This window comes from Onychomys torridus, chromosome 19 (genome assembly GCF_903995425.1).
Source record: "Onychomys torridus chromosome 19, mOncTor1.1, whole genome shotgun sequence".
Classification (NCBI taxonomy): domain Eukaryota; kingdom Metazoa; phylum Chordata; class Mammalia; order Rodentia; family Cricetidae; genus Onychomys; species Onychomys torridus.
In genome coordinates this window covers 30,525,192-30,549,884 of record NC_050461.1, presented here as the reverse complement: position 1 = coordinate 30,549,884, position 24,693 = coordinate 30,525,192, and the positions used below count along the sequence as shown (strand labels likewise).

At 43.4% G+C, this 24,693-nt stretch overlaps 1 protein-coding gene across 2 annotated transcripts in view; it reads right to left on the bottom strand.

Annotated features, from left to right (window-relative positions):
• Window positions 1–24,469, bottom strand: part of Enpp1 (ectonucleotide pyrophosphatase/phosphodiesterase 1) — a 62,080-nt gene extending 37,611 nt beyond the window's left edge. For both annotated transcript variants that reach the window (XM_036168907.1, XM_036168908.1), the window contains exon 1: window positions 24,284–24,469. In XM_036168907.1, the coding sequence (XP_036024800.1) occupies window positions 24,284–24,469 (186 nt within the window). The remainder of the gene's footprint in view (window positions 1–24,283) is intronic.
• Window positions 24,470–24,693: the final 224 nt, after the last annotated feature.

The following is a 24,693-nucleotide window of genomic DNA, read 5'->3' as shown; positions in this document are numbered from 1 at the left end:
TGAAAAGAGTTGATAGCAAGCAAGCATTTAAACTGCGCCCTGTAACCACTCAATGAGTGACCTTGGCACAGGCGGCTCCCCGCCCTCTTGTTAATTAGCAGAAGGCACTCGCTTCCGTTTTTATAATCACTTCTTCACTGCCCAAAGACAAGTTCCTTGTATTTATATTTTGCAACATAATGCATAGCACAGAATTACAGCACAGATATAACAACAAATTCAATGTTTTTCATGCATCCTTCTAGCCACGCACACACAAATTGCAGTATCTGTTACTCTATAACATACCTAGTTAAGGTCATTTTAGTGGGAAATTTCCCTGGGACATTTTCAGAACTGTTCAGAACTCAGTTTGGTTTTTCTTTTCAAAGCAGTTTCACGTGATGCCAAAGTCCACCAGGCATTTATTTTGATAATTTTTATTATGTGCATGAAATGTTATCACCTGCATGTATGCATCTGCACCACAGAGGCCAGAGAACACAAGGAACTGCATTTCCAGATGGTTCTGAGGCACCATGTGGGTGTTGAGAACTGAACCCAGGTCCTCTCTGCAAAAACAACATGAATTCATAACAACTCAGCCTTCTCTCCAGCCCCTCGCCAAGCTTTATTTACCTCTCAAACAATACAGACATTTTTATATTTGAATATTTTCTTGAAATGTGCAGAAAAAATATAACATTATCCTGGAAAAGCTGAGACATATGAAGCAAACGCAAAGTTGTTGAAATGGTTTGCCTCTGTGCTGAGGACATTTATTTTTTTAGTTTCCTGCTTGTTTAGTCAAGGTCCTTAGCTAAATCATTAGGTTTTTCCTTGACATTAAGAGAGGAACGACATGGACATTTCATAAACCTCATTTTTCTCACAGATTCCTCCAAACACACTATCATTAATTTTATACTACATTTATCTATTATTTGGTGGTGTGTGTGCATGGGTGCATGCATGTGTGCATAAGTCAGAACTTATGGAGATCAGTTATCAACTTCCACATGTGGGTCCTGAGGACCGACCTCAGGTCATTACGCTCGACACCAAGTGCCTATATCTACTGAGCCATCTTGCCAGCTAGCTCCACATTAGTATCATTCTCATTTGCATTGCTTTTGTTTTTATCAAGTATTCAGCAAAATGTGAATGCCCACTTCTGTGGAGTCCCTGAACTGATGGCCAGAGAGGCCATGAAAGCAACTCTGAGCCTATGAAGAAATAAAATGTGCGGCAGGGGACATTAACATAAACTCATGCAACAGAATTTGACAAGAGCTACAGTAGAAAAATGCAGAAGATGTTGACCTGCTGGCCACACTGTGGAGAATCAAAAAGGAGAGATAACAGAAGGCCACACACAGGTATTTGGAGGAAAGAAGTCATTTCCTTCTCTGTCAATGAACAAATGTTTAACTGTCCGCAATGTGTGATGACATTAGGTTCATACAGAAGACGTTGTACCGAAATACCTAATCTCAGAGCACATTGGTCTAGCAAGAACATCTCTGGAATGAAGTCTTACATCAATGAGAAAGACATGAATCAGCCAGAAGCAACCTGACAGCTAACTGATATAATCCCAATATATGGTACAGTACTCCTGCAGCCTCGTGCAGGTATAGAAGGGAACGTGGAATCTGAGAAAATAACCACAATAATAGCTGTCTCTTCTATAGCAAGTCCACATTTTCTAGAGATTTATATTAAGTGACTTAAGACTCACAATAACAATTCTTAAAGCAATTACAATGATTACACCAGTTTAAGGAAATGGAACCATGGAGAGATGAATGATTTGCTAATGATCATGGAGTTAATTGCTAAAAAGTAGCAAGCCAAAACTCAGCAAGGAGTGGGGGGGGGGGCACAGAGGTTATGAAAGAAACCTGGAAGGTGGAGAGATCTTGAAGCCTTTAACTGTAGAAGTCACATGGATGGACTGTTCTAGAAACTTCTAGAAAAAAAAAATCTTCCGGCAGCATCCTGGATGGCTATGGTATGAGTCCACATGGTAAACTAGGTCTTGGCTTGGCTGCTTCCTTTTGGAAGCGAGTTGCTCTTTACTCTTTTAGACCAGCCTCCTCTCTTAGGTTACAGCAGTCCAGACCACAGACATGAGTTAGTTTATTTGCCTGTCTCTGACGGACTGTGGGCTCCAGGCAGCTATAGACGTATTTATTTACTTCTGTTCTTTCCACATCTAACAAGGCGCCCTGCACATATTAGTCCTTCAACAAATAAACCTTGCCAAAAACTGGCAAGCAGTGAATGAATTGAAACATAATTTCGGGAAAGAAGTAAAAATCCCCCACTTTTACCTCATCTGACGTGACCCGGTTGGTCCATTTGTTAAGTGTCTTTATGCCTGATTCACATAAAGGATACCAACAATAAATACATACGAAAACATCAGGGAACAGTCAACTGTTGTATTTAGAATTCCAGTGTGAGAGGTGAGGAAAAATGCTGATATTTTATGGAGATAAATTAAGGGACTGAATTAACAATCAGACCTCTAACCTTTAGCCAAGCTGCAAGCTTTCTGGAGAGAAAATTTAAAAAAACAAAACAAAACAAAACCCAACTCTGTGAGAACTCAGACCTCAGGAACAAGTTAGTTTTCTGGGGACTTCCTTCAGTGTGCATGGCAGCCAGACTGAAGTAAATCTAACTTCTAGGGGACACACAAAGGCAGACTCCAAGTTAACATCTTTTTTTTTTTTTTTTTGTAGCTTTGTGTCTTTCCTGGATCTCGCTCTGTAGACCAGGCTGGCCTCAAACTCACAGAGATCCACTTGCCTCTGCCTCCCGAGTGCTGGGATTAAAGGCGTGTGCCACCACCACCTGGTTTAACATCTTATTGAAGAGCTTCTAAGTATTGTGAAGTCCAAAGCATGTATTATAATCTCCTTCTGAAGTCCCAAAGTCTACTCAGCCAAGTGGTGATGGGCGTCTCTCTTCAGTTGTATTTGACTTATCTGTAGATCCCACCCCCCCCCCCAACTACGTAGAATTGTATGTAAAGGTACTCATGTTACTGGAAATGGGGAAAAGAGGCTGCACGCCTGAACGGGCAAATCCCACAGGCACACCTGCCTGGCAAAAAGATCCACAGCTTCAGACAAGATGGGTCAACGCCAATTTGCCTAGTCAGCATTTCCCAAGCACTTCCTGAGCAATATGTGGTGCTAGAGACGGACCAGGAACAAATCCATGTCATCGCCTTCATGGGACTTACATTATGGTGACTTCTAGGAAACCACCAGCCATGAGGCTTGAGAAGGCTTCGTAGTCTCACCAGGGTTTCCGGCTTTGGTTTGATTTCATTTTTCTATCTACGAAAGGACCAAGCCCCAAACATAATGCACAAGAAGTTCCCAGGCAGATCCCTGAGGCTAGAGGTAAGTCAGAGATTCCACTGGGAACATCCAAGTTGCTGAGAGAACCAGGCCACCCAGAGATTCTTCCAAGAGAACAGTCTACCATACTGTCATGAACATTTTAACAAAGTGGAGCTAGTTGGCAACCTTTCTAGCTCCCTATATGAATAAATAAATAAATAAATAATAGATAAATAGCCACACACCTTTTCAAAAGGATAAAAGAGATGAGAAAGGAGATAGAAACTTCTTGTGACTAAGGCACACACACACACACACACACACACACACACAACTTAAATTATTAAGCAGAAGCATTTTAAATTATTCTTCTGTATCAACTGTTGATTGAGTCTTGGACCTTTTCCTAAGGGGAAAGAAAGATAATAATATCTTTACCTTTCCCAAGACGACACTTCACGAATTAAGACAGTGGTGGCAAAGCCCTCAAGCTAATGGGAATCTGGTAACAGGAAATCCAGTGTCCAGTGCTTACTGACTGAACACAGCACAGAGTCGGCTGGACTAGTCTCACAGACAGACGATTCTATCCAATTCTTCCATAAACTAAAATGAAGAATCAAAAGAGGTCTTTGGCACCTTGGATACTTAAGCCAACACTTACTTCATTATGCCTCCGCTTTTTGATGAACTACCCTGCAAAATAAGCCCTTGAAGAAAGGACTCAAAGCCCTCCTCTCAGAAACCAGAGGAGTTGCAAATTAAAATCTTAAAAGGGTTTGAGAAGGATGGGTTAAAACAAAATATCAAATTTAGGAGCTGACCTTAAACAAATACAAATTAAATTATAAGGAAATACTTTAAATTACAGCCATCCTCAGTTAACACAACTCAGAACTGTGAGCAGTCACAGTTCACTGCAAACTTCAAACCTCTGACCTGAATTCAGACATGAACTACATTTAGGGCATGATGATCCTGAGCAAGGCGCATCCTCTGCCATCCCTTCCCTGGTAGAAAACAGGGCTATCTGTCAATATATTTCTCCCTGACAAGTTAATCTCTTACATCTCGTAAGATGAGGCTTCAAGCACCAGCCCTAGCATGAAGAAAAAGGTCAGGAGCTCACCTTTGCCATGTCCTTCAAATGCGAGATCTATCAGGGCAATCTGCACAGAACTGATTTATCTAGGACAGCACTCTCTACCTGTGTTCACTCATTTGTGTTTAATTGGTACCAAGCATCCTCAAAGAAAAGAATAAATGGTTATCTACAGCATTCTGCCTCAGTGAGCAAAGAACTCCTCCAGGATCTCACCATGTGCCCCCACAGACCATTTCTCTCTGAAGTTCAAGGCCAAAGAAGAAAATGTCCATCTGATAGCATCTGCTCAGCTTTGATGTCAACTCCCCACCATGATTGGTACACCTTCATGGCAGCTTGAGGCACAAGCATCACAACACTATGCCTGTGCCACAAAATCCCACGAAGGCAAAGTATCTGTAGCCTCCCATGGGAGAGGCCCAGTATACACCCACTGGGGTGGATGCCCAGGAGCGATCACAGAATCATTAAATATCACCGCTGTGGTTTTTTCTTGCTTTGGTTGTTTAACTGCCTTTTGTCTTCAATAGAACTAGAATGTTTTGTATAACAAAATAGTTACTTGTGCTTCTGAAGAAGGGTAATCTATTAGAGAGAGAGAGAGAGAGAGAGAGAGAGAGAGAGAGAGAGAGAGAGAGAGAGAGATTTGGGGCTGGCAAGATGGCTCAGCAGGTAAAGACACCAAGCTTGATAACCTAAATTCAATCCTCAGGACCCACGTAGTAGATGGAGGGAACTGACTTTCACAAGTTGTGCTCTGACTTCCACAGTGCAAACTGTGGCATGTTAGTGTCCCCTACATACAAATAAATGTATTTTTTGTTTGTTTGTTTGTTTTGGGACAGGGTTTCTCTGTGTAGTTTTGCACCTTTCCTGGAACTCACTCTATATATAGCCCAGGCTGGCCTTGAACTCACAGAGATCCACCTGGCTCTGCCTCTCAAGTGTTGGGATTAAAGGCGTGCACCACCACCCTCCTTTTCCAACTGTAACTTTTTTTTAACACAGTGATCTTCAAAAAGGTATCCAGTAGAAGGAATGCCCTATAAAAAAATAAACCGGTAGATGGAGAAAATATTTAAAGCTATAAAATGAAAGGCTAAAGAGACAGCCCAGTGACTGAAGTGCTTGCCCAGGACCTAAATCCATAAAGAAATCTTGTGATCTACACTTGCCTGATAGTAGACAGTAAGACACGCCTTTATTCCTACCCTGAAGCAAGGATTGCTGTAGACAAAGGCCAGGAGAATTTTAGTCTACTAGCCTTGCTGGGTGTCCACACTCAGAGTATTACCAGTAGATGTTCCCACATGGGCAGCTCACAACTGCCTGTAAGTTCAGCTCCAGGAGATCCAACACCTTCTTCTGACCTCCACAGGAACCTGCATGTATGTGCTAACACGCACACATGTGAAAAATAAAAATGACATGTTTTTAAAGTTATCAAAATGAAATTACTAGAATGAAAGATGGCCAGAGAGTTTTAAAATTTGGGGGAGACAGTACACAGCTTTATAAGCATGACAACAAAACCCAGAAATAGACAGCGTTCACTTTCATTTAAAGTAAAAAACTTGAACTGGTGAGATGGCTCAGTGGTAAAGGAGCTTGCCACCAAGTCTGAGGACTTCAGTTTGACACCTCAGACCCACGTGGTAGGAGAAATGACCCCCAGAAATTGTCCCCAGTCCCATATACATATGTAAATAAAGAGATGTAACTTTTCAGTCAAAAACTATTAACAAGTTTCAAAAAGATAGGTAACTTATAATTACCAGCAAAGATGAGCAACAGGCAATTTCATACTGTCCTCACAAATGCTTAAATTCCTTTGAAGAGCATTTAACTCAATCAAAATTCAAAATGGGACATCTTTTACCCCTGTGGTTCCAGTCCTATTAATTCCCTCATAGAAGAGCTCACATAAACACACAAAGACGTGCATAAAGACATTTATTGGAGCACTGTGATAATAGCAAAATCCTGCCAACAGTGGAGACGGGTGATATTAAGTGTATTTATATCCATACTTATTTCAGCCTTTGTCCATTATTCCTGCCTTACAAGCCCTTAGAACCTGGAATTTCTCTTCTCCAGAGCACGTCACAGAAACACTCATCTTTCTGTCTGGTAATTAGCCATAAAGAAATCACGTGACCTACCCTCGCCTGATAGTGGACACTAAGACACTCCTTTATTCCTACCCTGAAGGAGGGAAATCTCCTTCCTCCCCTGAAGGGAGGATTGCTATAGACAGAGGCCAGGAGTATTGCAACGTACACACCTTGCTGGGTGCCCACATTCAGTGTATTAGCAGGAGATGTTCCCCTTTTGGTCAGAGTTCAACATCTCTGTCCATGCCTCAACCATATATGAAATGAAGTCTTCATAAAAATCCCCCCCCCCAAAAAGGGGGTATCCAGGGAGCTTCCAGACAGCGGAACACACAGAGGTTGCTGGCACAGAGTGTACAAATCCTCACCCCCTTTCACACATCTCTTCATCCACATCCTTCTGCAGTGTTCTCTATAATAACCATAAAGGTGTTTCTTTGAGATACCCGAGCCCTATAAGCAAACTGTTTAATGACACAGAAATTGGGAGAAACCCAACTCAGAGCCAGCCAGTCAGAAGTAGAGGGTGAAAACGACTTGAGGCTTACAATGAACAGATAAACTGGAAGAGGATGCATTTTTGGAGATGGAGCCTCACCCCCCCCTACAGACCCCAGCACACCCCACGCTGTGACTCTGATGCCATCGCCAGGCACACAGAGTTAGAACTAATCTGAATGAGAGGAAGCTGGATGTCTGCAACTGCAGAAGTACTGTCCTGTTTGCAAGACCAGAGAAGTCCACACAGCTCTCAGCTGTGGAGTTGCAGAAATCTTCCATATTGATTGTCATGGTGTGAGAACGGAGGGGAAAGACACTTGTTTTTTTTCCAAACGTAAGTGGAAATGAAGATATCATGTTAAAGTCACGTGATGTGAAGTACCAAGTAATCACTTTGAATTATGGATATCCCTGGAATATATGCCCTTAAAGCTGCCCTCTGCCATGCGCCTCTCCCCAGGCCAGGTGGTGGCACATGCCTTTAATCCTAGCACTCCACTCGGGAGGCAGAAATGGGCAGGTCTCAGTGAGTTCGAGGTCAGCCTTGGCTGCAAAGTGAGTTGCAGGACAGCCAGGGATACATAGAGAAACCCTGTCTCGAAAAACAGAAAAGAAAAAAAAAAGGCAAGGTTCTATCCCCCATGTAAATGCTTCCACAGAATAAAGCAGTTCCTCTCCTACCAGGCAGTGAGGGACCTCAAAGCCCTGTACACACAGAGCACACTCCGAAACTCTGCAAAAAGAAAGAGGACACGCCCAGGCAACCCCTAAGTCCTCCATGCCTGCACACGGCAACACTGCTTTTATCTGTTGGCCACGTGAGAGACCAGAAATACATCTGCTCAGCTAACCCGTTCCCGGATTCCCCACTCATTAAACACTAGCCCAGCCAGCCCTTTCCTGGATTCCACACGCACCCGACACCGTGAGAGAGTTAAGAGTCTGCAGAGCTGCTTACCACACACTGAGAAGAGATAACTGTACAGTGCTGGCTAGTTTTATGTCAACTTGACACAAGTCATCTGAGAGGAGGGAGCCTCAATTGAGACAATGCCTCCATAAGACTGTCTGTAGGGCGTTTTCGTAGGTTGGTGACTGATCGGGGAGGGCCCAGCCCATGGTGGGTGATGCCATCCCTGGGCTGGTGGTCCTGGGTTCTATAAGAAAGAAGGCTAAGCAAGTCGTGGGGAGCAAGCCAGAAAGCAGCCTTCCTCTGTGGCCTCTGCATCAGCTTCTGCTTCCAGGATCCTGCCCTGTTTCAGTTCCTGCCTCGGCTTCCCTCAACAGACTGTGATTCAAGATATACGTAAGCCAAATAAACCCTTTCTTCTCTGAGTTGTTTCGGTCGTGATGTTTCATTGCAGCAATACTCACCATAATTAACACACACACACACACACACACACACACACACACACACACACACACACGAGAGAGAGAGAGAGAGACAGAGACAGAGACAGAGACAGAGACAGAGAGAGACACAGAGACAGAGACAGAGACAGAGAACAGAATACCTCCAAATAATTTATAAAGCCATCCATCCCATCATCAAGATGAAATATGGCCAGGTATGGTAGCAAACAGTTATCCCAGCACTTGTGAGCAGAAGGTAACACCCAGCTTCCTTCCAAGGGAATAATATGGAGAGAGACAACAACAACAACAGCAACTGTCTTTACAGAAAACCAAAAAAAAAAAAAAAACCAAAAAAAACAAAAAACAAAAAAAAACAAAAACAAAAACACCTTCAGCCAGGCAATCAAGCTTAGTATCATCAAGGGTAAGCCACATTAATAACATGTTCCTTTCTATAATGTGTAGAACAACACTTTACCCTTGCAGTCTGCCTCCCAAAATGACACCATCCAAGTCTAAGCATGAGAAAAATATAGGACAAATCCCAGATGAGGGACATGCCACAGAATGTGACAAGCCTCTCCAAACCGTCAAAGTCATCAAAAGCAAGGAAAGTTTGAGACATGTAGCTAAGAGGAGCTGGGACAGGGCTGTTCAATGTAGTGCGTCATTCCTGGATGGGGTCCTAGAAGAATAAAGACGAGAGAGGAGCCTGGAGGCACTGGTACTTACTTAATACAAGTTTGTCTCTGTGGGGCATAGGAAAGGTGTGGGATCTCTGTACAAGCTTTATAACTTGTCTGTAAATCTAAAGGTTATAAAATGGAATATTTATTAGGAAATGGAGAAAGAGGCAAAATTTGTACTCTACTACAAAATTCCCCCTTTGCTTAAAACTGTAGGTCTATTTTCATTTTCTTTAAATGTATTTGTACTCTACATGCAGTTTTGATTCATATTTTTAGTGTAATATGATTTTATAATCATTTTGTTCATTAATAAATCTTTTAAAATATCTGTATATTTTAATTTTATGGGGATAAAGAAGGTGGAACATGAAAATAAATAAACAATCTATGGTATTGTTATGTGACAAAAAACAAGATGAATGTTTGAATATTTATGAAATGTGTGATCAGTGTATGGGCATTATTTGCACATCTGTTTCCTAACTGTACTGGACACTCTGTCCAGCACTGGACACTCTGGTTTAATCCTCCAGGGATGAAGGAATTCTACCCCAGTTGTTGGGTGTGGTCTCCTACGGGGATTTTCTTGGCTGAGGAAAGCCACATGGTCACTGTCTTCCTGAGACAGCTGATCCAAAGGGTCTGAACAACTCCAAAGGATTGCCTTAATTTAGGACAGCATGTGGCACAGCAAAGACTCCACTACATATGGCTGCTGCTGACCATCCATGGAGCATCCCAGCTCACCTTCATCCTCTTCACAGTCCTATGTGCTTACTTTCCTCCTTTCCAGGGTTCAAACCCCAAGAGCAAACCCTGACGAAACCTAAGCACACCAGTCTAGATCTCTGTCTCCAGTTTTGTTTCCCAAGAACATCAAGGCTGTAACACTGCTTCCTCCTGAACTGGGGGACTATTTACTGGCTACCAACAGATTCATGAAGAGGAGCCATCACTGTCTCCAATGTATGCCTGCCAAGTTCCAATGGACAGTTCCAGACCTGTGGCCACACAGACCCTCTGGTTAAACTCAGTATTCACAACATATGACAAAAAGTCATGAATATTAAAAATGGATTTGGGAGAGGAATGTGGGGTGATCAGTGGAGGTGGGAGGGAAGTAAGAGGGAGCAGAAAGAATAACCAGAATGCATTATATACATGGATGAAACTGTCAAAAGATAAATTTAATTAATAATAAAAAAGACTTACTGGAAACAAAGAAAGAAATTCAAATGCATTTCAGTTATATCTTTCTTTTTACTGGGCACAGTATTAAAGGGAGATGAAGCAAACTTTAACCTTGAGAAAAACCCACGAGTTGCCCCAGCACAGCTACATTGGCAACATAAAGAGAGAATTTAGAAGCAGGTAATGGATATGTGGGCTTATAATTAGGAAGGGAGGGCAGTTTTCCAACCATAACAACTTTTAATGTGTTCATTATGACTTAAGTCAATTTAATTACACACATTCATGTCCGCAAAGAATCTCAAAATTGTATTTATAAGAACATTTATGCTTGGCCCTTTCAATTTGTTTTGTTCTTTTAGTAAATGTATCTTTAACAAGTGATATGTGCTTTTACGATGACGACGACAATGATGATGATGATTATGATTTGAAGAACTATAAAGGGTTAAAAAAATGAACCTCAGGGTTGTAGCTCAGTGGGAGGGTGTTTGCTGAGCATGGACAAGGCCCTAGGTTTGATCCCCACATTACACAAACAAACCCCTATGACATCACAATCTATACTTGCTGTCCAGTAACAACAGAAATGGTCTATCTGTAATCTCAGTGTTGTATGAACTTAAGTTAGTGCTGCACTTGGAAATGATTTTCTGTTGCATTTAATATTAATTCATTAGAATGTTAAATAACCTGCGTGCCCAGTGGGAGAGAAGAAAGTTACAAAGTGGTCCAAAAAATGGAAGCAAGGCAGCATGTGCTTTCGATACCCCCTCTTCAGTTTGTCCCTACTATTGATGCTAAAATGATCTTTTTAAAAATGTAAATCAGGCCTTATCTTGTTGCTAAGAACAAAAAAAGAAAACAAAAGCAAACAACCATCAGAAAAATACTTCAGTACTTTCCAGTCACTCTGAGAAACCCAAGCCCCTTAGATGGACTACAAGGCCCTGCCAAACACACCACACACACACACACAACACACACACACACACACACACACACACACACACACACACACCACACACACCACACACACACACATACACACACACACACCACACACACCACACACACACATCACATCACACACACACCACACACACATACACACACATCACATCACACACACACCACACACACACATACACACACATACACACACACCACATACACTACATCTATACACCACACCACACTCACACAGACACACACACATACACACACACCACACACACACACATACACACATCATATACATAACACACACACACACATCACATACACACAACACACAACACACACACACACACACACACACACACATCACACACATACATACGCCGAGGGGGGTTGGACAAAGAAGAGTTCTGCACAGCAGACGGGCCAGGCTAAGACAGGCACACACTCCTTACTCTCCAGGAACCTCTGTCCATGCTGCAGCCTCCTCTCGGAGCCTTTTCTCCAGACCTGTTGCTTCCTAAGAGAAGCCTCCTCATACCAGGACCTCAATTCTCCTACTATCCACTCTCCAATCTGCACAGCTCCCAAGCAGCATTTCCCTCAGCTGCTGCTTGATCTCCTTTTGTGATTCTTGGACAGCTATCTAGGCCCCTGGGTATAGACTAGAAAAACAAAGAGAATATCTTCCAGGCGCTTATGCAGAACTAGAGTCCAGACTGTTGCGCAGGACTGCTCACCCAGGCAGCTCAGTGACTAAATCACAAACCATATCAGGAACAATAAACATGAATTCAGCATCTGCGGTTTATCAGGCATAAAGGTGGCAACTGTTATCCCTCTTTATACGGGTGAAGAAATGAAGACACAGGAAAGTTGGGGTCTTGCCCAGAACACACAGCAGTTATTGGAAGAGGTAAGATCAACACCCAAGCAGTTTGGTTCCAAAGTCTATCCTCTAACTGCTAAGTTAGAGGCATCCACATGACTTAATAGCAATGGAGTGGTTTAGGGACATGAGAAATAGGCCAAAGAACAGCAGAGAAATGTTTCATGTGAGGTTACACTGAGGCGGACCCCAGGGAGGGTTGTGTGAGGAAAAACAATGAGGAAGAGAACTCCTGGAAGAGAGAATAGAACCAGCCTGTGGACAGTGCCATGCAAGCATGAGGTGCTGAGCTCAGTCCCAGGCGACCATGTGAAAAACCTAGACATGGCACTGCATGCTTGTAATCCCAGGGCTGAAGGGGTGCAGAAAGGCAGAGATTCTGGGTTCCAGTGAGAGACCCTGTGTCAAAAAAAACAAGGAGTGAGCCCGCAAGATGGCTCAGCACATAGAAGTACCTGTTATTCAGACTGATGACCTAATTTGCATTCCCGGGACCCATATGGTCGAAGGAGAGAACAGACTTTAGGAATTGTCCTCTGACCTCCACATGTGTGCAGTGGCACACACACAGGAATGCAAACACACAGAAAAAAATAATAATAAAGTAAAACAAATAAGTTTTTAAAAAACAGTTTTCAAAAAGGTGACTAGTTCCTGAAGAACAATATCCAAGATTGATCTCTGACCACAATATGCATGTTCCGGCTGGGCGGTAGTGGCACACGCCTTTAATCCCAGCACTCAGGAGACAGAGCCAAGCGGATCTCTGTGAGTTTGAGGCCAGCCTGGTCTATAGAGAGAGATCCAGGGCAGGCACCAAAACTACACAAGGAAACCCTATCTCAAAAAACAAAAAACAAAAAAGCATGTGCATATACATTTTTACTGCGTATACATACATACATAAAGATAGGGGCAGGGGAAATCTCCTAGCTGAGTGTAATGCCAGGTTGTGTGAGCAGAGCTGAAACAGTTGGGACAGACATCTTGACTTGGACTCTAATTGACGAAGATTCCAAAGGGAAAAGACAAACCCAAACTACACACTGAGGCCACGATGGGAGGTCTGACTCTGTCAGCCAAGAAGTTTGCTCAAGCTCACCTCACCATGTTGTGCCAATTGAAGAATTCAAATGGGCTGTGACTACTGATAAAAGCAGCAAAGGTGAATGTGTGCCTAACAACCACACGGCACCATGGCACTTACTGTGCACAAGGGTCTGCTGAGCGCTTGTCAGATATTAACTCATAAATAGCAACACAAGAATGTCACCTGGACCTTGAGACTGCTGCTACAAATGGATAAAGTGTTTAGCACAAGCCCTTGGGGGATAAAATTTGCTGTTACTCAAGTAGTAAGAAATAACACGCCCTTCTCTCTTTCTGCTCTCTTCCCTCTGCGCGGTCTCTCTCTGTCTCTCTCTGTCTCTCTCTCTCTCTCTCTCTCTCTCTCTCTCTCTCTCTCTCTCTCTCTCTCTCTCTCCTCTCCCAATAAAGCTCTAGGAAAGTAAAAAAAAGAAAAAAAGAAATAGCGCTAAGCTAACAAAAAGGTCTTGGAAGCACAGAAATTCGAAGCAAAGAAGTCCCACTTTTGCTTGAACCATCCCAGAAAAATCAAGAATGCTTTTTCTTGGAGTTTCCAAAGGAGGACAAACACATACATACTTGTGTCTGCTGGGGTTCTTCACATCCCCTTTCTTAAACTGATTGGAGGAGGTATTTAAATAAATAAAACACAAATAAATGGTTTTGTATTCATTTCCCCGGGCAACCCCACAATAGCTAAGATTGAGAGTCTATCCACAATGCTCCATACCCTCCTGCCCGAACATACTTCATTTACATTTCCTAAAATCCCCCAAATTCAAATCTCTATGATGTATCAAAAAGCCAGTGTTTTGGGACAATGTGATATCATGGAATAAACCCTGAGCCAAGGACATTTCATCTGGTTCAACATCACCGGAAGAGTACTGTTAAGAGATCCCCTTGCTTGGCTTTGTATCAAGTTATCTGTCCTGCTATGCCGAGGGTGCAGCCGTGGAAGTTTATCTGAAGAGAGCTAATGACGGTCTGCTGTAAGGGAAATCAAGACAGTATTTGGATAGACAGATTGTAGTGGATAGCCATCCCAGCACTGGCCTGGAACTTCCAACCCCCATTGAGGCTTCGGTAATGGTCACGCCCACAAGGCGGGGCAGAGGAGGAAGCGGAAGACCCAAGATAGAGAGGAGGGCTCTGTCACTTGGTTGGGGATGCTGGACACAGGAGGTAGACTGAGCAGAGTTCTCCAGAGAACACTGCCAGACTGCGCCATACTTTTGCCAGACCATACAACTTATCCCTTCATTTGTAAGTTACCCCACAAAATAAACCTCCCTTTTAACTACGTGGAGTGGCCTTAATATTTTCACCAATAGATAGATAGATAGATAGATAGATAGATAGATAGATAGATAGATAGATAGATGGATGGATGGATGGATGGATGGATGGATGGATGGACGGATGCTGGACTCAGAAAAACATCTGCTATCTGACTGATGATGGCCATAGCAGAAACTTGGCAGTGCTTGGAGAAACAAACAGCAATTAAGGGACAAGCCAGTGCAGGGTAAGGAAGGCAATTAAAGTCAAGAGCAACAAGGAAGAGCACAGGTAGTTCCCTAAGATGGAAACTGTGCCTTGAAGGGACGAGTCCATCGTCGCAATGTTCCACTGATGTCCAGGGAACCAGACCGGCCAGCAGCCGCTGGCAAAGGCACCATTGCAACCCAGGCCACCACAGTCGAGGCCACAGGGGAGCGCTTCACTTTTTGTCTTGTTCTGTGTAGTTAAATCATGATGTCAAAGGCACAGTTGCTTAGAATTCCCAGGGACAGACATCTCCACTGCTGTCGGGCCTCGTAGCCCTGTGGTATGGCAGAACACTCCAAATTTTAGCTTGCAGATTGTGGCCCAGAAGGTCTGGGGAAGGGCCTGTGACACTTCTTACAAATTCCAAGGAGGGAGGATGATATGTTACAAGGACACATAGTTACACTGTAAACAACAAGAAAAAAAAATGAACCCTTAGGGAATACAATGTGTTACCTTGTATATATTCTCGAATCCTCTTTTCTTTCTTTCTTTCTTTCTTTCTTTCTTTCTTTCTTTCTTTCTTTCATTCATTCATTCATTCATTTATTTATTTATTTATTTGGTTTTTTGAGACAGGGTTTCTCTGTGTAGCTTTGGAGCCTGTCCTGGAACTCACTCTGTAAACCAGGCTGGCCTTGAACTCACAGAGATCCACCTGCCTCTGCCTCCTGAGTGCTGGGATTAAAGTCATGCGCCACCATTGCCTGCCTCTCTGATCCTCTTAATAGCCTCCTGACATAGTTTTATCTCCATAACTGTAGAAACTGATATTCAGGAAACATGTTTCTTACCTAATGAGCTAATAACAATGCTAGTTTAAACTTAATTCTGTCTGACTCTAAAACTGCTCACCAAAAGCCACAGAAATGAGTTTCACAGAATTATTAGTTAGGCGATCTTGGATAGTTTCTCAACTGCAACCTTCTCTGAGACGTGACTTTTCCATCTCCAATAAAGGGTAAAGGCAGACTAGACCAAATGATGTAGTGCATGGGGATGCAATTTGAAATCTATAAAGGCTGGAGAGAAAGCTCCATGAGTAAAGTGTCTGCCATACAAGACCTAAATTCGATGTCTAAAACCCGAATAAAAAAGCCAGGTATGGTGGCACACACTTGTAATCTCCAAAAAAAGAGAGTCATTCAGTTTTAATTTAACTGCAGGCTTGTGTTTCCTCCAGAACACTACTGTCCTTCCCTCTGTGGCTGTTATGTTATATTCACACTTTCTGTTCAGCCATACAGAAAAATTACAGATAACTAAGCCTGAGATTTAATAAAAATCTGTGTTACCGGACATGGTGGTGCACACCTTCAATCCCAGCACTCCGGAGGCAGAGGCAGGAGGAGCTATAAAGAGAGTTTCAGGACAGCAAGGGCTGTTACACAGAGAAACCCTGTCTCAAAAAAACAAACAAAAAAGTGAAAAAAATAAAGTAAAATCTGTGTATTTGAAAACATGTTCGGCCAGGCGGTGGTGGCACACGCCTTTAATCCCAGCACTCAGGAGGCAGAGGCAGGTGGATCTCTGTAAGTTCGAGGCCAGCCTGAGTTACAGAGTGAGTTCCAGGAAAGGCACAAAGCTGCACAGAGAAACCCTGCCTTGAAAACAAAACAAAACAAAAACAAAAACAAAAAACATGTTTACTGCTCCATCTAGGACATTCTTTTAAAATTGAGCTACTTTGGTGGGATTTGTTGTTGTTGCTGCTGCTCTTGTTGTTTGTTTAAATGAGGGGTCCACGACTACTTGTCTAAGTGATCCCATTGCCTTGACTTCCACCATGGCATCAATGGATTTATCCACTCCATTGCACTAAGACGCTGTCACCCAGAACCAACATGGCAAAAGGACAAGTATCTTCCTGATATACTAAAATAATCTTGACTTGAGCTGGGTGTGGCTACGCACCTCGAATCCCAGCACTCAGGAGGCAGAGGCAGGGAACTGTCTATGAGTTTGAGGCCAGCCTGGTCCACATACAGAAATCCAAATCAACCAGGGGAATGTAGTAACCCCTGTCTCAGATGATGATGATGATGATGATAATGATGATGATGATGATGATGATGATGATGATGATGATGATGATTTTGACTTGGAGTTCCCCTTACAAGGTCCTTAAGGAATCCCCAAAGATCTGCTGGCCCCATTTTGAGAACTGCTGTCTAAATATTCTGGCTAAAAAAATTGTTCCAGCTGTGTTCTCTTTGAATTATAAACATACTTATCCAAAATCACATGAAGATGGTTTATATTAATGTGAAGTTCTCCTTAGGAAAACTCTGGTAATGCATGTGATGTCACCATAAAAACTACTGTCTCTTTTCTGTCCTCTCCAAAAGAGACCATGGGCCTTGGATGGCCCATTAATGACTCTACATCAGTGCGTTAAGGCCAACAAATTCCAATAGTAAGAAACTCATCTTGAGAAACAAACTTTTCTCAACAATGCTTTGCTGAGGAGCAAGCTAGAATATTTTTTAAGGTTCCTGGAACACATCTAAATAGGATACTTGCCAACTAAATTATTGCAAAATCCAATGGTACAGTGAGAAAATTTAGCAGTGGAGTGTGTATATATAAAAGCCAACACTCTCAGTTGTGTGCATTAGAAACTCAGGCCCAGGAGAGCTGGCTCTGCCCCTAATCTGAAGGGGGGAGGGGGTCCCAGTGGTCCAGATGACCAGCTCAGCTACCATCCAGACCTACATTCTGGGACTTGGATTGGCCCACCCTAAGAGCTGTTCCATCTATGACATGCTGGAGTTCTCAAAGGCACTGGCCCTGTGGAATGATAACCACAGGCAGGATCTACTGCAGTATCTCCATGATGTGGGGCATCAACAGGATACCCAAGAGGAGTTTCAGTGAGCGTCCAGTGATGATGGTGTACTAGAAACCAGAGGCCTTCAACCAGATCAATGTCTCGTTGCAACGAACATTTTGCAGATTGGGGCTAATTGGACAAAAGGGGTATACTGCGTGGCACACCACAGCTCTGATGTCACTAGGATGAATGAAGAGGTGAAGGAAATATGGAGGAGCAAGGTGGGTTTTTGTTTGTTTGTTTGTTTTCATTAATTGGGGAGGGGCATACATACTGCAGAGGTGAAGGGTGGATATGGAGGGGCTGGGAGGTGAAGGGGATTGCCATGCATGATATGAAATTTCTATAGAATCAATAAAGAATTATGTTTTTTAAAAAGAAACTCACAGTTTACTGACATAAATGATAACTAAAAGTACACTGATTTGGGGTTCCACCAGGAAAACGCAGTCTGTAAATTATCAAAAGAAACATATCTCACATCTATACGTCACCACACTAACAATCTCTTAGTTTTCTATCATCCATTATGAGAAACACAAAGAAGAAAAGGGAACAGCCCAGTAGTGAGGAATCTAGATGTAACATTTGGTCTCCATGGAGAAGGTAAGTAAATGAGACAGGATTAAGGCTGGGGTCTTTCTATAACTACTGCTGCGGCTGTTGTCCATGAATGTACATTTTCACAAGGGGAGCAAATGAACAACCTGCATCTGAATACCCTCAGCCATTTATCAGTGACACACTCCAGACAAGGAGGAGAGCTATAAGTAAGCGCTGAAATGCCAGCACCAGGGCCTCAGTTCAGTCCCCAGAACCCACATAAAAAAATAAATTAATTTTAAAGAAAGAAAAGAAAAGAAAAACAAAGTCAGGCATGGTGGCCTCTGCTTGTAATCCCAATACTAGGGAAGTGTAAACAGGCTGATCCCTGGGGCTGCTGGGAAGCCAGCCAACCCCACCTGTCAAGGCCCAGGCTAGTGAAGGTATATATATATATGTCTTAAACCACAAGGGAAGGGTGCTGAGGAGCCGAACAAGTTGATCTCTCTCAGTCTCTCTCTAGGGAGCCGAACAAGTTGATCTCTCTCAGTCTCTCTCTAGGGAGCCGAACAAGTTGATCTCTCTCAGTCTCTCTCTCTCTCTCTCTCTCTCTCTCTCTCTCTCACACACACACACACACACACACACACACACACACACACACACACACGTGCAGACTCCTTGAATGCACTCCACACCTTCCAGATCTTCCAAACCAGAACCTGAGACCAGACCTCAGCAGTCTATGCCTTGAAGGCAACTCCCCGATGGTCTCTAGGCACACATACATTTTAGAATTCTGAATGAATCCCTCTGTGCCTATTTCCTTAACTGCAAGCTAGAACTTGCTAAGACTATATTCTCCTAATACAGGATTGATATGTCAAAGGCCAATAAAAACATGTGAGAGAAATGCTTCTGAAAACTGTGGTACACGATGAATATTTGCAACTATCAAGCCTTTGCCACCCACATTTCTACCAATTTTTCTAAAAAACTAGAGGAAAAAAATAACCATTACAGATGTTATCCAGCTGTTGTACTGAAGCCTTGGCTAGCTGAAACACTGAGGTCAAGTGCTCCAGTTAATATTTAACACAACATTCCTGTTTTGAAAAACCTTCTTAGATTCTTTCTAGCCTTGGCAAATGCATGCCATGTATTTAGACACCCAAAGACTTTTCATGTTGAATGAACATTTTGATTATCTGTCCTCCCACTGCAGACGTATACGTACATAAATAATCTACATTCTATCTGGACCTCAAAAGCTCAAAATTTCTTGTTTACATTTGGGGGAGGGTTGGGAGGGGAAAACATTTCATGGTTGACGGAAGCAAGTTTAGTTTATCCAAATATAGATCTCTAGTTAGAAGTTATCTTCCAAAAGCTTATTCATTTATAAGTCATTTGAAACTTGAAATGTACTCTTTCTAGCAAAAACAGTAAGTTAGGAACCGTAACTAACTTCTCTGGCTTGTCCTCAAAGCCTGTAGTAAAGATGAAATATATCTGCTAATCTTAAACACACACACACACACACACACACACACACACATTGGGACTGGGGATTTAGCTCAGTGGTAGAGCACTTGCCTAGCAAGAGCAAGGCCCTTGGTTTGGTCCTCAGCTCTGGAAAACACACACACACAGAGACACACACACACACACAGACACACACACACACACATTTTTCATTGGTATTTATCAAGTTCAAAATAATACTGTCTATAAAAGTATTCTAATTTTAAATACAGGTATCTGGAAAAGAAAAAGTAGTTGGAGAAAATAAGGAGTTAGCAAAGCAAACTTTCTGTACTTATTCTAGAATGGCAGCAGCCTGTAGTTCTCAATTACCCATGGTGTTTAACACACCCAACATGGCCACTCCAGTTACGGTTCAGAGTCGTGATTGAGATGCTATGGGGGCAGGAGAAGTGAAACAGAAGAGAAATAAAAGTGATGTTGAAAAGGTGATTGTGTTCTTGAGAAAGAGACTGCATGGCATACAAACAGCTGGCCTATAAAAAGGATGGCAGGACATACCTCAAGGCAGAGAAGAAGAAGTGATAAAAAACAGGGCTGGGGAAAACATCCGCAAGAGTCCCCATGGCCGAATTCAGGGTGAAAGGGCAGATTAACCAAAGCAAAAGAAGTCTTGGCACAAATGAGGGAGGTTTCTTTTGGCTTTTTTTATATATACTGGCCTGGCCACACCTGAGTTGTGTGCACCAAAGGAAGAGATCAGAGTTACGTTTTTGATTCTGAACCCAAATCAAGGCTGGCTTAGCATGGGCTCTGCTTAGGCATGCAGGCTTTCATTCATCCTGTTCATTCATGACGCCCTCTAGCACTGTCATCCAAATAAAATACGATCCCAGTTTTTATCTTACCCCTGCAATCAGAGCCGAGTGCCAAGCACATTTGGATTCCTCACATTCTGAGTTTACAACTGAGTGTTCTGTCTTCCTGTCTTGCCCTTTCTCAACTCCAAGTATGATTTTAACTAGAAATATTGTACGTTCATTCAACCAACCAAATGCTGATGAATGTGAGCTACTGACAGAGACCCACCAAAACCACAACAACCTTCCAGGATCCCTCCATCCTTCATGATTTTCAGAGCATATGAAACAAATGCCTCTAGAGACAAATTTTAGACTGCTCTAGTTTTGAAGATAGCCTGGCCATTTTGAAATAAAATGCTCAAACTACAGCTAGGCGGATATTAAATCTGAACATCAAGGGGCAATGTCAATCCAAAGCTGATGAAGGAGTTTTTCTGAACACCCTTCATGCTGTAGTCTAATGGGGAGAAGGAAACTAAGAGAATGAACCTTGATACCCAAGTCTCAGGAGATCCACGTCAACTTCAGTTTCGTCAAGAGAACTTGTTCATGGAAAGGTCAATGCAGACTTCAGTTACCACTATCAACAGCAAAGCATGTGTCATAATAGCACACATCTCTAGTTCCATAATTATAGGAGAAGGTTACAAACTCATAAAAGGAATGCTTTAGAAGGCCTAAAAGGAACATGCATGCAATATACTTGAAAGCTACCAGTCCTGTTAAAATTATAATAGGGAACAAGGATATTTCAGATAAATACCTGAGTCCAATTTTAGAAGTGATATTTCAGTTCCAACTTGATCTAGATCCAAGGAAAGGCATTCCATACCTAACACTACTATACTTTGGATTGTAAATATCTCCCCGAAGCTGCATAAGCTAAAAGTCTTGGTCCTCAGGGCAGTGCTATTGGGAGGTGGTAGATCTGGGAAACTACCTCATGGGAGATTCTTAGGTCGTGGATGCTGTGCACTCAAAGAGGACTCTGGGATCCTGGGTTCCATCGATGTATGCTTTATCCCGTCCCTATTCCCCACTACAGCCATGTACTGTTCTCAGCAGAGGCCTAAAGCAATGGAATCTCCAGTAACATGACCTAAATCAACTTTTTTCTCCTTGCAACTTAACTGCCAACATAGTTCATCACAGTCAGGGAAAGCTAACACACATGGCATAAAGGACAATGAGAATAGTGCTTGTTTCTCTCACGTGTTCTTTTCTTAGTCCTGCTAAGAACCTACGCAGAATCATTGCAAAGGCCCAGGACCAAAGTCCTGGGATCACGCACCATCAGGACAATCAAGGCTAGGACAAGACTCCCCTTTCTTTATTTATTCATATGCAACTACACTTAATAAGAGAGAATCGGAGACAAGTGCAAAATCATATCACCCCTGTTTTCATCCTCCCTCTGCAAGGTAACCCTATGATTATCCCATTGGATTAAAATCTTGTGGCTAGGGAGCGGGGGACCTCTCCCGATCCTAACCCCAGGATGCAATTAGTCCAACCTGATTCTTCAGCTTTGTACAAAGTGTGCTGATGCTTAATCTGAAAAAAGAAACAAGATAAATCCAGTAATTATAGTTTTCTCTAGAAAACACATCCCAGAGATCTTTGATGACGGTTGTCAAATTCCTTTGAGGGCCTCGGATGGGCAGCTATTAAAGTAAGGGAGGAAAAGAGGAAAAACAGGTTTTCCTTCCAGTTCAGCCCTGAACTACGAGCTTCAGTGATAAATCAAGTAGCTTGGTGTATGTTTATGTTTTATGTCTCACAGTAGTCCACCAAAAGATCTGAAAGTCAGGCTAAAAGGATGGTATCTCAGGTAAGCACACTTGCTGCTCTTACAAAGGACCCAGGTTCAGTTCCCAGCACCACACATGGTGGTGGCTCACAACTATCTGTAAACTACAGTTTCAAGGGATCTAACACCCTCTTCTGGCCTTTGTGGGCACTAGGCAGACACATGGTGTACAAACACACATATATGCTAAACACTCATCCACATAAATTAAAAATATATAAATCTTTAAAAATGATCTGAGATAGCCGGGCAGTGGCGGCGGCGGCGGCGGTGGCGGCGGCGCACGCCTTTAATCCCAGCACTCGGGAGGCAGAGGCAGGTGGATCTCTGTGAGTTCGAGGACAGCCTGGGCTACCAAGTGAGTTCCAGGAAAGTAGCAAAGCTACCACAGAGAAACCCTGTCTAGAAAAACCACAAAAAAGATCTGAGGCAAGAATTCTTTCTAATTTCAAATATTCATAGTTTACCTGCCTGAGGAGATTCTAGAGTATATCCATGACAGTTTCTCAGAGATTAGCATCAGAGCCTTTTGCCATGATAGAATGCCTCCCAACCACCTGACTGCAGACATCAAAGACTGAACACTGAGTTCCAAAGATGAGCTTTCACTGAAATCTATCATGGGGCCATAAGCAAACCAATAAAACCAAATTCAGCAATTTGAACCCTTTAAAGACTCATAGTAACTATACAGGCATGTTTTATATTAGTATGCTACAAACCTAAGGGCACTAAGAATCAGTAATTTAAGTAGTCATGTAACACCTAAGGTCTCCCATTTAAAAAACAAACGAACAAAAAGACTCACTAGACTCAAACTAAACAAATGCCCATCAATATTGTATGAGTGACATATGATACAAAATTACACCCTAAGATGCAGCAGCCTGTGGTTTGGGTGTCTTCTCAGACTTATTTTTAAGAACTAAGGATATGACACCATCTCTTAAGTCTAGAAATTCTGGTCCTTAAAGTCCTATCGTGTCTGCATAGAACCTTAAATACAGTGGGAATCCAAATGACTGTAAAAGGGGACTTCAAACGTCAGAAAGGAGATTTTTCAACAAAACACCGCTCAGGTCATAATGTGTGGGTAAAGTCTTAGGATGCACTATCCACAGAAAGTTGTTGTTGGCTCATTACTATAAAATGATTACATCTTCCTTGGTTCTGAATGTAATTGCCCATGTCCACTGCTCCATTTGAGTGCCCGTGAAACTATGCCATGTGCAAGAGAGTTGGTGTTCCCATTTTAACACAACAAACCTGATCTGGGGGGGGGGGGGGGGAGGATAAGGTACGACCTCCCTTCCCCCGCCCTACCAGGAACTTACAGACTATGAGACTTAGCCTCTCAGATGCAAGGAAAATTCAAAGTGAAAACCAGCGTCCTGTTTCCAAAAGTTGGCCGTCGATCCTGCAACTGTCCTAACAAAATAGCAGAGAAATATAGCGGGCAACTCTGCCAGCAACACAAACAGTGCAGCCTGTGGTTAAAAGAGCGGGCAATGAATTCCAGGCCGCTTCCCAGTCACATAATGCGAATACTGAACGGGCTTCTAAGCAGCTGAAGGAAAATACCACGACAAAGCCATACCAAGGTGTTTCCTAAAGTTCCTGATACTTTTTTAAAAAAGCTGTGATGAATTTGTCTAAAGCCATGGACACCTGCACCCCGAACCAGGCCACCCAACGGGTTACAAACATCGCTGTGCTTTCCTAAGACTAGTAGGTCATTTTTTGCTTTTGGATAGCCTTGTACTCTCTGCAGGAAGGGGAGGATATTACAAGGTGACTTTTTAGCAGCCTGCTCCCTGGGGGCAAGGGGCAGAGACCCTGCTGATCACCGCGTGCAGGCGCAGGAGGCGCCCAAGCTCTCTCTCCCGCCTCCGGGTGCTGGCCATGCTCTCTGCTCTCCCTGGCGCCCTCCCCGGGTGTAGGGTCTCGGCGGCGAGCGCCCACCTACCAGCGACAGCACTTTGTAGGTGTTGGGGTCTTTGGCCGTGCGGCCGCGCTCCGCCTTCTCCAGCGGCTCCTCCCCTAGGTCCATGGGTGCCAGCAGCGAAGCTGCGGCTGGCGATTCCGGCTCACGGCCGTTCCCTGCCGGGCCATGCCGGGACCGGTGCCCTGTCTGGTCGCCGTCGCGCTCCATCGCTCCGCTCTGCCCCCTCGGGCCGAGCTTTAATAGGTTCGCCGTCCCGCCCCGCCCCGCGCCGCCCCCGCCGGACCCTTGGCTCCCGGCCCTCGGTCAGCGCTCAGTCCTGAGCCACTCAACGCCCCGGATTATTTGGCTTCCTGTCTGATTTCGGGCCCTGGGCGCGTGGGCTATTTTGGGTCCCTGACGTGGGCGTGTCTTTAACTTCCACCCCAAACCCT